At 42.1% G+C, this 15,767-nt stretch overlaps 3 protein-coding genes and 1 long non-coding RNA gene across 4 annotated transcripts; 2 read left to right on the top strand and 2 right to left on the bottom strand.

The window, feature by feature from the left end:
* The first annotated feature begins 385 nt into the window (after nucleotides 1-385).
* Nucleotides 386-2,004, top strand: LOC120644128. Its single transcript, XM_039920687.1, has 2 exons — nucleotides 386-536; nucleotides 1,178-2,004. Exons 1-2 carry the CDS (start codon nucleotides 505-507, stop codon nucleotides 1,764-1,766), a joined length of 621 nt encoding a protein of 206 aa, XP_039776621.1. The 5' UTR covers nucleotides 386-504; the 3' UTR covers nucleotides 1,767-2,004.
* A 1,479-nt stretch (nucleotides 2,005-3,483) lies between these two features.
* On the bottom strand, nucleotides 3,484-7,522 carry LOC120644126. The gene is made up of 6 exons (XM_039920686.1): nucleotides 7,279-7,522; nucleotides 6,656-6,749; nucleotides 5,813-5,865; nucleotides 5,280-5,454; nucleotides 4,444-4,490; nucleotides 3,484-4,172 (listed from the first exon to the last, which is right to left on the bottom strand). Exons 1-6 carry the CDS (start codon nucleotides 7,422-7,424, stop codon nucleotides 3,737-3,739), a joined length of 951 nt encoding a protein of 316 aa, XP_039776620.1. The 5' UTR covers nucleotides 7,425-7,522; the 3' UTR covers nucleotides 3,484-3,736.
* Nucleotides 5,518-5,872, top strand: LOC120644127. Its single transcript, XR_005663421.1, has 2 exons — nucleotides 5,518-5,641; nucleotides 5,780-5,872. It is a non-coding gene; the product is annotated as an uncharacterized LOC120644127 (long non-coding RNA).
* Nucleotides 7,523-7,841: 319 nt separating the features above from the next.
* Nucleotides 7,842-9,840, bottom strand: LOC120644125 (gamma-glutamyl hydrolase 2-like). Its single transcript, XM_039920685.1, has 4 exons — nucleotides 9,711-9,840; nucleotides 9,336-9,404; nucleotides 8,932-9,023; nucleotides 7,842-8,138 (listed from the first exon to the last, which is right to left on the bottom strand). Exons 1-4 carry the CDS (start codon nucleotides 9,828-9,830, stop codon nucleotides 8,123-8,125), a joined length of 297 nt encoding a protein of 98 aa, XP_039776619.1. The 5' UTR covers nucleotides 9,831-9,840; the 3' UTR covers nucleotides 7,842-8,122.
* Nucleotides 9,841-15,767: the final 5,927 nt, after the last annotated feature.

Below are 15,767 nucleotides of genomic sequence, written 5' to 3'. Positions count from 1 at the left end.
TTTATAAAATTTTTTGTATAGATGGATTGTAAATCGCGAGACAAATCTAATGATGCTAATTAATTCATAATTAGCGAATGGTTACTGTAGCATCACTGTTGCAAATTATAGATTAAGTAGGTTCATTAGATTCGTCTCGCGATTTATAGCCCATTCATATAAAAAATTTTATAAATAGACTTCATTTAGTACTCTATGTATGTATCAAAATATATGATGTGATGTTTTTTTTGTGTTTACGGAGTTTACCGGGTGGAAATGGCCTGAAATCAAATCCAGTCCCAGTCATATCGGACGAGCTAGCCGTTCTTGTTTTGAATAAATACTACCCGTTCTTTCCCTTTCAGGATCCCCTCCCCTCCTCTATAAAAACGCGCCCCCGCGTCTCCGCGCATTGCCCACTCTTCCACCCGCCCCCGCCGCACGAGTCGCTTGTTCGATTTGTCCTCTCCTCTCCTCCTCGCCCGCCGCCGCGCCCGTCCCCATCCGATCCGATCCGATCCGATGGCATCCGCGGCCTCGCCGCCGGCAGCCAGGTACTTGCTCCCTCCCCCGCCCCTTCCTGCTGGCGCTGATCGGGGTTTATGATTAGGGTTGGATGGTTTTCCCCACCACTAGATGTTTCCTGAATCGATCTGCAGGTGCGCTAGATGTTGGGAGAGGCGTCGTCCTATTGATTGGTTTGGTTTGGTTTGGTTTGGTTTGCTCACGGAGCGGATTCGAATCGCTTGTTCTTGTGGTCTGTTACTCTGTGTAGGGGGCGTAACTGTAGATCTGGACGCCATAGACTGATAATTTGGGGGCGATTGTGTAGAACAAAAATTTCTTGATGTCCCATGACCATGAATGTTTGTTGGGGAGGAAAAAAATTTCATGAACACCATCGAATTTTGGTGACACCCTCTGCTGACTGTCAGATTTCTTTTGGGTGGTCCACAAGTGGCAATTTATAATTTTTTTTAGAACAAGGGCAAGTGGCAATTGATGTGAACTAACTCCAGTTACCTAGCATGTAAATGTGACTCTCTTGATAGCCTCAGTACTTCGCTGTCACCTATGAATCGTTAGTCTTTCTTTCTATCACACAGGTGAATTGATGTAGCATGTGTAACTCTGTTGAATGCTTCAGTACTACATGCTCTTCTAACATGCAATTTCTTCTTTCTGCTATGCCCAGTGAGCTTGATTCCTATGGAGCCTCCAGGGGCGCTGGGTTCAAAAGCTCAGGAGACACGGAGAAGGCCACCCCTTGGTTCCTCGCAACAGGTGCTGCTCACCATGCGACTGGCGAGTACAAGAGCCTTATCACTGAAACGGAGCCTGTTACCGACTGGGTTGTTTCTGCGGGGAATGGCAAGGGGATGCATGCGCACAGCATCCTCCCAGGAGGCATCGAGGATTCCACTTGGTTGCTCGATTCGTATGCTACCAACAACATGTCTGGCAACCTGAGCCTTCTCACTCACATGGTACCTGTGAACAACCAGGTTGTTGGCGCAGGGAGTGGCAAGGGGATGCAGGTGCATGGCATTGGGTCTGTGTTCACTGAAGCGGTGGTGCTCCCTGACGTGTGGTACGTCCCTGGCCTGGCTATGAGCCTGGTCTCAGTGAACCAGCTCACCAATGACAACCCCAATCTGTCCATCAAGATGTCTGGCACTGCGTGCCATGTCACGAATATCAATGATGGATCTGTTATTGGTAGTGCGCATCTGAGGTCTGACAACAAGTACGAGGTGGACTTCTTGAGAATTCTGCAGAATTAGGTGCCTTTTGGCAGAAGGCATTGAGCCGTAGCTGCAGTTGTATCACATTACATACTGATTTGCTTCAGATGGCTATGCTTCCCGGGAAATGGGTATAGGATTGGGAGTTCTCTTCCCCTGTGGCAGGCGTATATCTTAAGCTGGCACATTTCAATCAAGTATATGGCAAGGTCTGGATGATTGTGATATGTCTAATAAAGTGTTTACTTCGTTTAAGGTTGTTGGTATTTTGTGGTCCTTTGATGATTCTGGCTTTGCCTATTTCAGCTATATGCGTTTTTTTTCTAAATTTGTGCTCGATGTCTGTCTGCATCCTACTGCTCCTAGTATTGCTGCAATGTGGACCAATCCGTAGGCGTCCCATGTTTGTTGGATGTAGTAGCTATGCGCACTTCCTAAACTGGGTGTCCCAGGCTGAGCCTGGCGTCATCCTTAGTGCTCAACTTGAGCACTCGGCATCCATATTCTACCCTTGTCAAATGTCACTCCAGAGCAATGTGCAACAGATTGTATCCCCTGTCCCACAAGGAACTGGGGCACAGTGCTGATGTCTGAAATTTTAAAACATGTAGGTTCACTACCATACATTCATAATTCCAATTGCGTGTTGCTTGCAAGATGATGTATTCCATCCAAGTCTGAACTATATCTGCAAAATTCAACAATCTGATGTCTGAAGTTTAAAACATGCTGGTTCACTACCATACATCGAAAATTCCAATTGTGTGTTGGTCGCAACATGATGTATTCCAACTCTGAACTAATATTTGCAAAATTCAACGCTCATAATGATATCAGTCGGACCTCGATTCTATTCCCTTTTTGCATTTATAATGCCACCATACCTTGCTTATACAGTAATATCCACATTATAGAGAATAAACCATACATCAGTCTCAGTATTTGGAATTCATTAACCGGTGGCCCAATCAAAGGAACTGTCAACTTGCTTGGGTTCTTCATCTTGATCCTGAGTGAATTGTTCTGTTGGCTTTCCAATCTTCACAGCAAGCAAAGATGAGTGAGGCACTCATCAAATCCCAAATGGTTTCTAGAAGTATCTGGAAAAAAGTATCCCTAAAAATTATTATTAATTTATTTTGGAAAATAATCAATTAAGATATTGACATGTGGGGCCACGACTGATGGATAAGTCAGCGCGTGGCACCACTAGTTAACGGTGATGGTGATTGGTCTTTGGTGGTGCGTGAGGGATATGACTGATAGGCGCCAAGTCAAGGCCAGGTGTTTAGCAGTTGTCTTAATAAGGTCTGGCGGTAACCGACATGTGGGACCCTCGGACCTACAGTCAAGGGTCAATATCCGGCGGTTAGCTACTAACAGTTATTATTAATAATATGAATAGCCTTTGCCCCACTTCACTGCGGATCGGATGATGTGGACCACCCCAGTGGCTCGCCTGAAGCCCTGAACCCTCAACCCAGCCAGAGTGGACCACTTGATGGACGAAGACGGAGGAGCTGAACAGTGGGGAGCTACGAGGAACGGCGGACTTGGCCTCGCCGGCGGCGGGCGGCAGGGAGCTGTTAGCTTCTTGCAGGTACGAGCGAATTGAATGTGCTCTATCCAAAGCCCAAAGTGAGTACCTGCTACCTGTCCTGGTGGTCGTGACATTGATCTCTGCATCATCATTTCAATGAGAAAAAACAAGAAACTTGAAGCAAGCATGCACGGATGTACCATACATACGGGAACGCAAAATACACATGGAGCCAGCCACCCTTTTTATTTCCATCGGGTCATTCAGGGACGACCAACTACGTCCTCCCAGCGTTTGTGCGGCCCGTGCCACACAAAGACATCAGTGGACCAATAACACACATCATGTCAAACAACGCGGCAAAGCTAGATTTGCCCCTAACAATCATGCCTTTGTATATGCAATAAGGCACAATAAGTCTCAGTTTCCGAAGCTTCTTCCTTTCCTGAAATGGGTTGGGACGATGCACCTACATTTGTGGCTCAGCAGGCACCTGGAGACGCTGGAGCACATAAATTCCATTGTCCCCCCGGACGCCAGCTCCAACAACCGTGTCGTCGTCCTTCCTGATCTCCATCTTCTTACCGTGGAACCGGCAAGTCAGATTGTGGTCACGATCCAGCTGGTGCACAGAGATAAAATCCACCTTCAGATCCGGAGCGAACTCGACATGAGGGACGTCGATGGCCTCCGTCTTCAGATTGCCAACCCCAAAAATTGGGAAATTATTGGTGCCGTCGCAAAGCCTAGCCATCCTGGGAGTGGCATACATCTTGAAGTCTTCGAGGCGCCCCTTGTCGCTGACAATGTGATTCCAGGCAGTGGAGTCAACAATGATATTACCGCTGCTGTCACGGCCTGTGAGCGGATAATAATGGCCAAGAAAAGTCACTAATGGCATGCCCCTGTAAGATGACACGAATGTAATCAGATATTACGGCCTGCGAGCTGATCATAATGGGCAACTATCAAGTAAAAAGTTAAAACACTACTACTTCGGGGTTTAGGGTTAGGGTTTGATTTTGGAGAAAGTTTGACATTTTGGTGGAGAATGTGCAATCAGAAAAAAGGAAACAGATATGCTGTCAGGAGATTGGTGTTGTTAATTTTCTACTACTACCAGTTGATTTGTGCCAACCAGAAATCAGTTGGAACCTATGTTAATTAATGCTTTACCTTAATGGCCCTGGAGAAAGAGTTTTCCTGAAGTCCATCACAGTAAACTGTGTCAAAAAATAATGAAGGAAGGTTAGCAGAGTCGTTTTTCTTGTTGGCATCGGTACCATAATAATATACGTACATTACTATTAAGAACACATTACATATTGATACACCTATCTTAGTATACACAGGGTTAATTCAATTAATAGCCAATAACATTAGTTGGTAATAACTAGCTAGTGCCTCACCATCGAACAAAAGATACCTTTCTTGAACAGATCTAATGATTTAATGAATCTCGTTTTGTGAAAAAGGCCTACAAATTGATACACCGATCGTTTTATTTTCATTTTGCATCTCAAAACATTATGTCACATGTGTTTCAAACCCCTGCCCCCTCCCCCCAAGACCTGTACCAAATGACATATTGAGCAATTCAATGCCACTGTTTACATCCGCAACAATGTTTTTTGCTCACATGTTGAGACCTTTCATGTTAGAATAAGGTCACCTTGAGGAGGTGGTGTTAGAACATATTATTGACTTGTAGGCTAATACTATTACAGATACAAATGAGTTCAAATCTTCGATATTATATCCAAGCCTCAAGCAATATATGTAGTTATGTACTATCTTCTGTGATTCTATCTTCCTTAAGTGAGGGCATGCTAATTTCAGCTTATTGCCTGTTGCCATCGCTCCATTCACCTCCCAAGCTCCCTCTAACCTCATCCCTGATCCAGATGGCCAAACATTGGACATCTGCCTTATTTCAGAGAAAGAATTGAAGAACAAAAAAACCAAAAAATAAACTATTTCCAGCACAAAAAGGGATTTGTAATATTTAATACCTCAAAGTTGTTATCTGGACCCCATGTCAGTTCCAACTCTTCAGGACCAGCCCAAACATCAACCTTAGGAGCCAAACACCCATTGCCTTTCCCAAAAGGGGAACAAACTATCACCAAAGGCCGGTTCTGCTCACGGATCATCGGTTTACCAGAATCATTCAGTGCTGCCGCCACCCTGTGTGATGGGTCATGCAGTAGATCAATACAGATGTCCAAAGAATAGCAGTGTGAAATTTATGTTGACACCTCAAAACTAGAAAGAACAGAGAGCCAGCAGCCAGATTGACCTGGAACCATTTTGATTTGATTTTTGCTATGGTAAGAACTCAGAAATCAGAAAGAAGATAGACAAAAGTGACCAGGTATATATTATATTGTTGACACCTCAAAACTAGAAAGAACAGAGAGCCAGCAGCCAGATTGACCTGGAACCATTTTGATTTGATTTTTGCTATGGTAAGAACTCAGAAATCAGAAAGAAGATAGACAAAAGTGACCAGGTATATATTATATTGCTGGGTTTGATAATTTACCTTTCCTTTATCTTTGTGATGATAGTATCATCAGCATCAACTGCCACAGTTGGCTAAAAGTAAAGTAGGAAAAAAAATCAGCACAAAATCATCTTTCCAGCAGGAGCACACCAATGCCATACAATAGTGTGTGACAGCTATGTTACAAAGCATTTGATAAGTCCGCAAAAAATAAGTCATTTCATAAGCAATAAATGCACATCATATTCATATGGGACAACATTGTTCGTAGCTATCTTGTGCCTCATAAGTCATAACATATCAAATGAACAGAATGATACTTTTCTCATACAAATCAAATTGACCACTTATTTATTTTGTATTTGTGGAATGACTCAAAACAAGTCACCTGGGTTCATCTTCAGACTGCCAAATGACTGTACAGTTTTAGGTTCATTGAATGAGCATGGTCACTGCAGTTCTTTTGGGTTGTGAAACTAGTTTACCCTTCCTGGAGCTTTGTAAAGTTTACATATAGCATCATAAGGTCACATCCAGTTGGAATGGGGGATTGTATCCCCTCCCTATTATGGTCTCTTGCATTTGGCGTCTAATAACACCTTGATTGTCTGTGGTGGCTTGCTACACACCAATCCCTCAGTACCTAACAACAACAACAAAAACAACCACCACCACCACCACCACCATCACCTTAGGCACCGCTGATAATTAAAATGAACTAATGAAGCACACTATACAAGGACTATCCAAATGTTCTAAATTTACCTACTTCGGATGATAACTGGAAACCCTTGACAAAGCTTTTTCAAGAAAAGGTTTTGAGATAATATTTGGATACACTTGCATATAATCGTGTAAAAAATGAGTGCTATAGAGGATTACCAGTCTCTTGAACAGCTCAGTGAAGACATTGCTCTCAACAGAGAGAGATGTCACAATGATCCTCGAAAAATTTCCAATATCCACAATAGCAGACCTGACATTGGAAGAACAGTAAGTCAACAAAAGCCGGTTTAATTGTATGCCTGTGTAAAATCAAAACAAGTTGCCTTATCAGGTTGACATCTTGTCAGGAATTAGAAAACAGCCTATGTTTGGTGGACTAATTTGGAAAAGCGATTAAAGTTCTTGAAGAAATGTATGACCCCCAGAATCATGGAACGTACCATCAAAAAAAAAAGAATCATGGAACGCTCCCAAGATTCTGTTTCACTTTTTAGTAGTGCTAGGTGAAGATTATGTTTCTTTTTTTTTTTGGGTTCTTTGCTGGAAAGTTTAGCCAAGCATTTCCGAAAGAAACTGCTGCTCCATATTTTGCTGTTTTTGTGGGCGAATCTATCTAATCTGCACATCAATCGTCCCACAGGATGTTGTGCCAAGAATCTCATGTATGCGCATCATCTCAAAAAGAAGAAGGAAAAGAAGAAGCATCTGATGGGTACCCAGCATCTCGAAGGAACCCAAACCCATAGCATCAAAAATCCTGATTGATTCGAGCGCCTTACCCTGCAATCAAAGGAATCCGCGAACCGAGTGCGTGCTTTGTGAGGTTGTGCACCACCTCCTTCTCGTAGGCGTTGACCAGCACCACGGTCTTGCGTCGCGGGCTCAAGTCGTTGCTCGATTCCTGCGAAGGCGCCGGCGCCGCCATGCTCGTCGGACGGGGATCGGAGGTGTGCTTGAGAGGGAGTGTGGGGAAGTGGTTATTTGGAGCGGCCGGATAATAAGCAGCGGAAGCCTTAATGCACAAAGCGTGTTTTGTTTAATGGATTTTTAGCATAAGTTTTTCTGATTTCGAGTGTTGACGGCGACACATCCTCACCCATAGGTGCCGTGCAAAGCCATGTGCGCCTGAAAATACACTTATTTGCCTTATTGATTACACAACATAACTACATGGATCACTTTGGATTGATGGTTCACACTAGTTGACTAAATACGTTGGTTTAAACATAAAGCTGGCTAACATACAGCCAGCCCTAATTTAGGCCGGCCGTAGGGCCTATCCAGATTAGAAAAGATAAATAGAATAAAAAAGTTAATTTTCATATTTGGAAATCACGTGAACTAGTACATGAAAAGTAGTAGTATCACGAGCAACTTTTTACTGGAATCACAACCACCACCACCCTTCCTAATATGCTCACAGTTATTTCTACTTCACTAATACTGCCATTCAACTCAATGGTCACATGAAGCAACTTTTTAAGACCAATTAAGCAAATCATGAAGAACTCTAAGAAAATTAAAACATATACAAAGGAAATTTTCACCCATCTAAACATTCATACAAAATAAATCTTCAGGCATCATTCTCTAACACCAAGAAAATATGGACCGCCACCATCATCAAATTTGTGTGAGCCTGCTATGGCACCAAAACAAGAAATGTGAATCAGTATAAATACCCAGCAAATTTCCTAAATTGACGAGAACAACTGACTAGTAGAACAGAGAATTGAATCGGTATTGATAACTAGCAAAATGGCCTAAATTGATGAGGACAACTAACCAGCAAATACAAAGGAGTTGAATCAGTATAACCAGCAAAATGGCCGAAATTAATGAGGACAGCTAACCAGCAAATACAAAGGAGTTGAATCAGGATCAATAACTAGCAAATCCCCCCATTCAAACCTCCTGTGAGCCTGTTCACGCCTATTTGTACAACTAACCGGCAAATCAGACACAAATGATGAACTTATGGGGGATGCTTATCGGGAACCATATTATTGCCCATCTATAATAATATTATTGCCTAATTCTTAGTTATAAATGCTTATAAATTCTACCAAAATGCTAGTTGATTTACCTTAAGTTTCATGCAATGCTTATGCACAAAAAAGCAAAAAAAATTCTAAATTGCTTCATGTGAACATTTTAAATGCTAGTCGGATAGCATTAAAATGCCTATTGAAATTTATTAAAATGCTAATAATACATATGCATGCAATCAGTTTGAGTACTGCAAGATAAAAACTATCTTATCTTGACTGAACCACGGATGTAATTTTATGCCATTTGATTGAACCACAGTTTCTCTACATGCTTTATCTTACACAATAAGATAGCAAAGAAAAAGATTATCTTTCTAAACTATTAGCAAGAAGTAGCAAATAAAAGACATGCTTGAACATGGTTTTGCATGAAGCAGTTACCTTTGAAACACTGAGCCCTCAAAAGAATAGTTGGAAAACTGAAGTGTAGATGCTTGATTCTGGGCATCAAAAGTCTCCAAGATATTATTGTCCTAGCACAATAAAAAAAAATCAGTGTCCACCACCTGTTTCAGCAAACTGAACAAGAATAGTGGTGTGTTCACTGAATAGAAGACTGCAGTGCATTTTGCTCCAGTGCCTTACACCAGACAAGCAAAGGTAATCTTCTAACTTCGAACTAAGCATTACTCTTACCGCCGAGGTGTATGAGTTTATCGATTTTGTAGAGAAAATAATCTAATAAGTTGGTAGATTATCTTTTGTATTTTAATTAATTATTATTGTTACACTTGTAAGTTGCTATTTGTGAAAAGTTAAGTTACATTGCAGCCAATCACACTTACAAGCTCAAAGCCTAGGCATTGAGCAAATAAAGGAAATGATTCACCCGCGTCATTCCTGTCCAAAACATACTGACAAGGGAAAACAGAACTGTTAGAGTAAATTGTGATTATTTGGTTGGATATGCTTCAGGTTTGGGCATCCAAAATAGATGATCCAAAATTATGATACTGAAATATGATACGTTCTAATGAAATTAACAACATTAGAAGCAACTCATAGTTAGGAACTTGTCAATTCCAAACTGTTAGACAACTAATTGCATCTTATGTGTGGTTCGGCCCAGGCAGGCCAAGGTGCCCACACCAATGGCCTTAGCTGGCTAGTAGTCTTAGATTGATTAGAGATAGGCAAGAGTATTCAAAATCACAATATACCTGAAACACTTTTTTTATTGTCTCAAAATATACACCTTGCTTCTCTGATCCACCGGTAAACAACACACCATTCACCGAACTCAGTTTTTTCCCACTGGAAAGTAATGAACTGCTTCTCATATTTGATGTAATTGCCCACTGAAAAGTATGAACTGCTTCTAATAATTGATATAATTCTCTATAGGAAATTACTGAAAATGCATGTACTATTTGACAAAAATGCATATTGCAAGGTACTCAAATGCATATTATAAAAAATTGTATATTTGCTCTAATCAAAGTCAAGCTGTAGAGAATACCAGCAAAGTTCAAAAAAAATAGCACATTGACCTAAAGTTCTATCCTCTAGCCAAATGCAAGCAAGCCATGACTTAACAATGGAACCAGCGGTTGCATCCTATAGCATGAAAAGACCTTCCATGTACTTGATATCTGAAAACCTTACTGGATTGCCAAGCTGAAGACAGACACTACTACTATTGCGGCTTCAATACAACTGATGCTGCTGTTGTGCCGACCTAATCAAAGAGGAGATGAGCTCATGTTATCCCTACTAGCATGAAGCGGAGTGGAGAAACTACGGCAAATGCAGGCAATTCCAATGTAGCAGAACAATATCGAAGGGGGAGGTGCCTTTCTAATAAGAATACTTTGCCTGACTAATAACAATAATTTGCCTAATTAAAAATAAATTTTAGATAAACTAATAATAGTACTTTGTCTGACTAACAACAATACTTTGCCTATCTAAGTACAATACTTTGCCTAACCTAGAATAGTAATGTGCCTGAACTAAAGCAAATGAAAAGCAGCCATGACGTTTAAGTACTGCCACGGCTTGATAAGGGTAAATCAGTGATAAGCTCTAATGATAGTCTGGCGAGTATGATTCTGGATTGCATATCATGTGCAAATTTCATGTCCAATTGTCGTTTCAAAGTGATATACTGCTTTTGTGACTCATGCTCTGCTCAGTGCTCACATTTTCTAAAAGCAATAGCCTAGCATGCTGCATGCTAATCTAACAATACTACGAGCATGTCAATTTGTTATGCATCACGGCTAGATATTATTGCACGACTAATGCAGTGCATTTGATTTTATTGATAGAGCATGATTATTGTAGTAAAAAAGAACTGTATATTCTGAATAGAACTACATTAAGATTATTGCACTTAAGAAGAACCTGATCTCCTAAACAACAAACCAGCTGTGTAACTGCAACACGAATCTATCCCTGCATATATGACTCCCAGTCAGATTATACCTCGAAATCATTTAGTTTTGGTTTTCCACCACCTAGAAAAACTATATGTTGATCCTCTGGACAGATATGAGATATATATAGAAACAACAATCTAACTGTTCAGAAGGTGGCAGCAGTTCATATGCAATCACTTTTTAGTGATATATCAGAACACAGATTTAGAATGAGCAAAATACTACAGATCTAGAGATGTTTATGTCACGCAAGTATTTGGTGAGAAAATCACAAAATTCCGACATAGCTGGCAAAAGGTGTTCTGTGGTCATAACACAAACTAATCCATTAGCAAAAATTAGTCTATGGTGTCAAAACATGAACCACTCCTCGGACCGCATAATAGGCTAGTAGCTATCAAAACTAGCTATTTTTGAACTCAGCGTTTTTGGACAAGTCATCTAAATAAATTGAGCTTAAAATTTGAAGTGAATACTTCTGTTGCACAAGGATTCTAGTCTTTGTACCAAAATCATTCTGTTACATTTACATATAAAATGCAACCAAAAGACTACGAAGCCCCAAATGGATAAAGTGCACTGTTTTCAGTTATCATAACTAGTGAACTTACCAACCAGCACACACATAATTTGCCTGTGCATGTGTATTTCTACAAACCAACCAGCAACCAGGAGAAAAATGAAAACAGGACTGCATGATTTACCTTTGTGTACGGGAGCACAATACCCCGTACAAATTCAGAGAGCAGAACACATGTGCGCGCAAACACCCTGCAAATTCTGTGCATGGGGCACTGCTAAACTTGCCTAAATCACACTTGCAACCCCATCCCCCTGCCCCAATAATCCTCGCCTGAATCAAAATGCGTGTCGCGGATGAACTCCGCCAGAAACAAACCGCAGAAGAGAAAAAACAGAGACATAATCAGAGACCTAATGCGCGTGAGCAGGGGTGTTTTGGGTGCGCGGGATGCATGAACTCGACCTAATCTGCACTTCCAACACACATCCCACCCAAATAACCCCTCGCTTGAATCCAAATGCGCACAGCAGATGAGCTCCGACCGAAATAAAAATCGCAGAGAGCAAAAAAGCAAGGGCGCAAGCAGGCATGATTTGAGTCCGTGGAGGTGCATAAACTCACCTGATCTGGTCTGAATCTTCCAATCCCCCTCGCCCAGATCCACAGATGCTTCGCTGGACTCCAGAAGCGCACGCCGAGGACCTCCACCAAACAAAAAAGCGAAAAATGGAATCAAAATCGACCAAAAAAACTTGGGGAACATGGTGTAAGAATATGGGGTAGAAAAATAAATTTTTTCTATCGCATAAACCAAGATTACTGCAGTTATAGATCACGGGATTACCACTAGATGCGCGGTTGCGGAACTTCTATAGCGCGTCGGTGTAATGCAGATGGAAGCCGGCAGTGCAGTTGCGCGAACCACCTCACGAACGGCTCGTCCTTGTGCAGCAGGCACAGCACCTCCACGAAGTCCACACGTACGGGAAGAAGCGTCGCACTCCGGATTGCTAGATCCGCGAGAACGACCTAGGGCCGATGCACGAGGATGCACGAGGAGGAACAGGGAGGGTGTGCTACTGTTCACGCATGGTACTGTTCACACGCGTGGATAGTGGCGAGGATTAGGGTTTTAGGCGCCCCCTCCTATGTTTTTATAGCCCTTTAGGTGGGCTGCCTTGGGCCCCCTCTTTTGGGCCTAAAAGACCCATTAGTGCACTTTAGCCTAGTCTAATTTGGATCTCATCCTTATCAGGCTTCTTTCTCTTAATTATGTGACCCTATGGACTCACATTCGAATAGACATGGCCCGAGTACTCTTACTCGGCCCAATAGTAGACAGTGGCCTCTAGCAAGACATGTCAACTCCTATACGTACACAAGGATCATATCAGACGAGCCGCCACAATATCATATACATGCTGTTCCCTTTGCCTCACGATATTTGGTCTAGCTTAAAGCTGACCTCTCTTTCTCGATGCTGTGATTCAGATCCTTGGTTAACTCTTAACCTTCGCATGGCCATGCACTTTTTTGATCTGAATCACTCGAGGGGCCCAGAGATATCTCTCTCTTGCAGAGAGGGGCAAATCTCATCTTAACCGACTATGTCTCACATCATGCTTCTTGACAGACCCGAAAGCCACCTTTATAACTACCCAGTTACGGTGTAGCGTTTGATGACTCCTAAGTAAGTCGGTTCACATCTTAAGTACATACGACGATCTCAGGTCTTAGGACACAACGTACATATTGTATAATGAGAAGTCATCATCTCGTGTTGGGTTAATTCAGTCTCATGTCTCACATGAGCCCACATTATTAGTTTGACATCCCCATGTCCATTACTTGTGAAACGTAGTCAATCAACTAATACATGTGCTAGTCTAATATTCATGTGTGTCCTCACATGAACTCCGACTAGGAACATTTTAGAATATCCATACAGGTAAAGAGTTTCACAAATACTTCACATAAACATTAATCAATACAAGTTGTCATCCATGGATATTCAAGGAACACTTTATTAATCATGAATACAAGGAAATATGATTGCCTCTAGGGCATATTTCCAACACATGGTTTCAAGCATGCTGCGGGAGCGTGGATTTGCTCACTTGGTGCCAATCTGCACTTCCACTCATCTTCTTCCACCGCGATCCAAAGGTGCGCGAAGTCGCCGGTGGATGCGAGAGCAGAGAGAGAAACCCTAGAGAGAGTGGGGAGAGGAAATGAGTAGGCTTGTGAATCCGATATGCTCAGTCATTTATGACGTGTGGGACCAGTTCAGTAGCAGTACATGGATCGCTGGCTCCGTGGATGGGAAAAAGTGGCTGTGTTACAGTTTTTACCTTTAAACATATATAGTATACGGTTGCTGTTAGAAATATAGGCAGATTTCCGTATATTTTCATTTCAAATATTATTAGCAATTCCATGACACAACTTAGTGATTCCGTGATAACAAAAAATGTGTTTGTGTTCATATTAAACTCACTAAATAGCAAGAACAAGATAATAAACCACACATGGTTTAGAATGTACTCCGAGACGGGACCAGTGCCAGAGGCACCGGTTGCCTCGTCACCAGCTGGAATAGTCATGCTATTCGACTGGCCTTGCTTGATGTAGTCGAACAATGTTGATGCAGGATGGGATGATGTTTGCAGTGCAGTCCCACGAACGATCACCAGAAAGTAGACGAAGTAGTCGTTCAGGTCACCGGGAATGTAGTCGTTCAGGCCACCACGAAGCAGAGGACGTAGTCATTCGGAAGCCTTGCAAGAAGTCGCGTCAAGACGCTCCCCCAAAATCTAATTGCCTCACCATCCCGTGCAGGACCTTCAGCGGGCAGCGGTGAGGCCTGCTCTTGCCAGTACTGTGCGCGCAGTGCTTGCAATGGAGATACAGAAAGCAACTGAGGGAGAAGGGAAAGGTCTCCTAAGTAGGAGTACTTGAGTGAGCTTGAGTTGTGTGAGAATGAGAGGAGAGGGGACTGGTTTATATAGCTGTGTGGTGCCCTAAGATTCAACGAATCTGGACGCTCTAATAAGCTTTGATGAGTGCAGTTACTGGTAACAGTCAAGGCTATGAGTAACAGTCAAAGCCATGATTCTCCAGTCATCACTGTCAACGTTTTAGTATCTCAGAATTATTGCATTCAACAACAAAAAAACATTTGCACCGCACCGGCTGGCCGCGCCTCGGGCTCGGCGAGCGAGCGCGCGTGTGGTTTACCAATATCCTCTTACCGGCTTCTTAAGAGGTGTACCCAAGGTTCACCATTTAAGTCGGTTGAGATCCTCCTCAAATCGCCCTTGGAAACAGATTCTAGGGGGGTGATGGCGTCACTTGTTCTTACAAATTGATTTCAGGGTTAATACAAATGAATAGTGTACCGAGTTACAAGTGGTTGTGTAGTGTGATGAAGAAGAGGGTATGTGCGAGGCTTGAGGTAAGTAGTCAGAACCCGATTTGCAGTGACGTTAGTAATTGAGTTTTAGCTGCGAGAAGTAGGGACATTGCCCCTAAAAATATGTTTTTACTCGCCCCTAAAAACTCTTTTTGTAGTAGTGTTTTTTAACAGTGCATTTAAAGTTTGAACTTTGGTTGTGCCATGTTTCAAAACCACTTGAACTGCAATATCAAGACTAAAAAGGACACATTTTGTAAGGAAAAATTTAACTGCCGACCGGTCGCTACATCTAACCACCGTGCGAGCCGCATGGCCTGCTTACGGCCTGATAAAGCATCACAACCCACATCCATTCTCCTGACAGGATCCCTCATCCGAACGTTCTCCACCCTAATATAGTTAGCTCCGGAGCCTATTGAACATAGAAAGTTTTGGACTAAAAAAATATTTATCTCCTTCATACGATCTCTATTTCGATAACCGATTGCATCGTTGTGTTCTATACGATAAGACGAACAAAACTAGACCCTATTTATATATGTTTTGACGATGTTTTGCACTAATAGCAATTTATGTTTAAATTTAAATTTGAAGGTTCTTGAAGAAGTTGCTACAATATACATATATAAGTTGCTACTATGTGTACAGTGACAACTTATATGCATGACCACGGTCCAACGCCTCCATACAACCTCCCCAGCGGTTCTTCATTTCTTATGGCCTTCCAATTTGAGACTCCTCTCGTATATGCAAGTGGCCTTGATTTGATCCAGACTCGCTCTTTGCGGCCTGCACTTCTTTTATGTGGCAATTTATGTGACGACTTGCTTTTTTTCTCTAGCAATTTATGTGTATCGACTTGCTATGGTGATAACTTACGTATATAAAAACTTTTATT

Source organism: Panicum virgatum, chromosome 8K (assembly GCF_016808335.1).
Source record: "Panicum virgatum strain AP13 chromosome 8K, P.virgatum_v5, whole genome shotgun sequence".
In the NCBI taxonomy this organism is placed as follows: domain Eukaryota; kingdom Viridiplantae; phylum Streptophyta; class Magnoliopsida; order Poales; family Poaceae; genus Panicum; species Panicum virgatum.
Note: the sequence above shows the minus strand (reverse complement) of the source record. Positions and strands in the feature narration are given on the sequence as shown.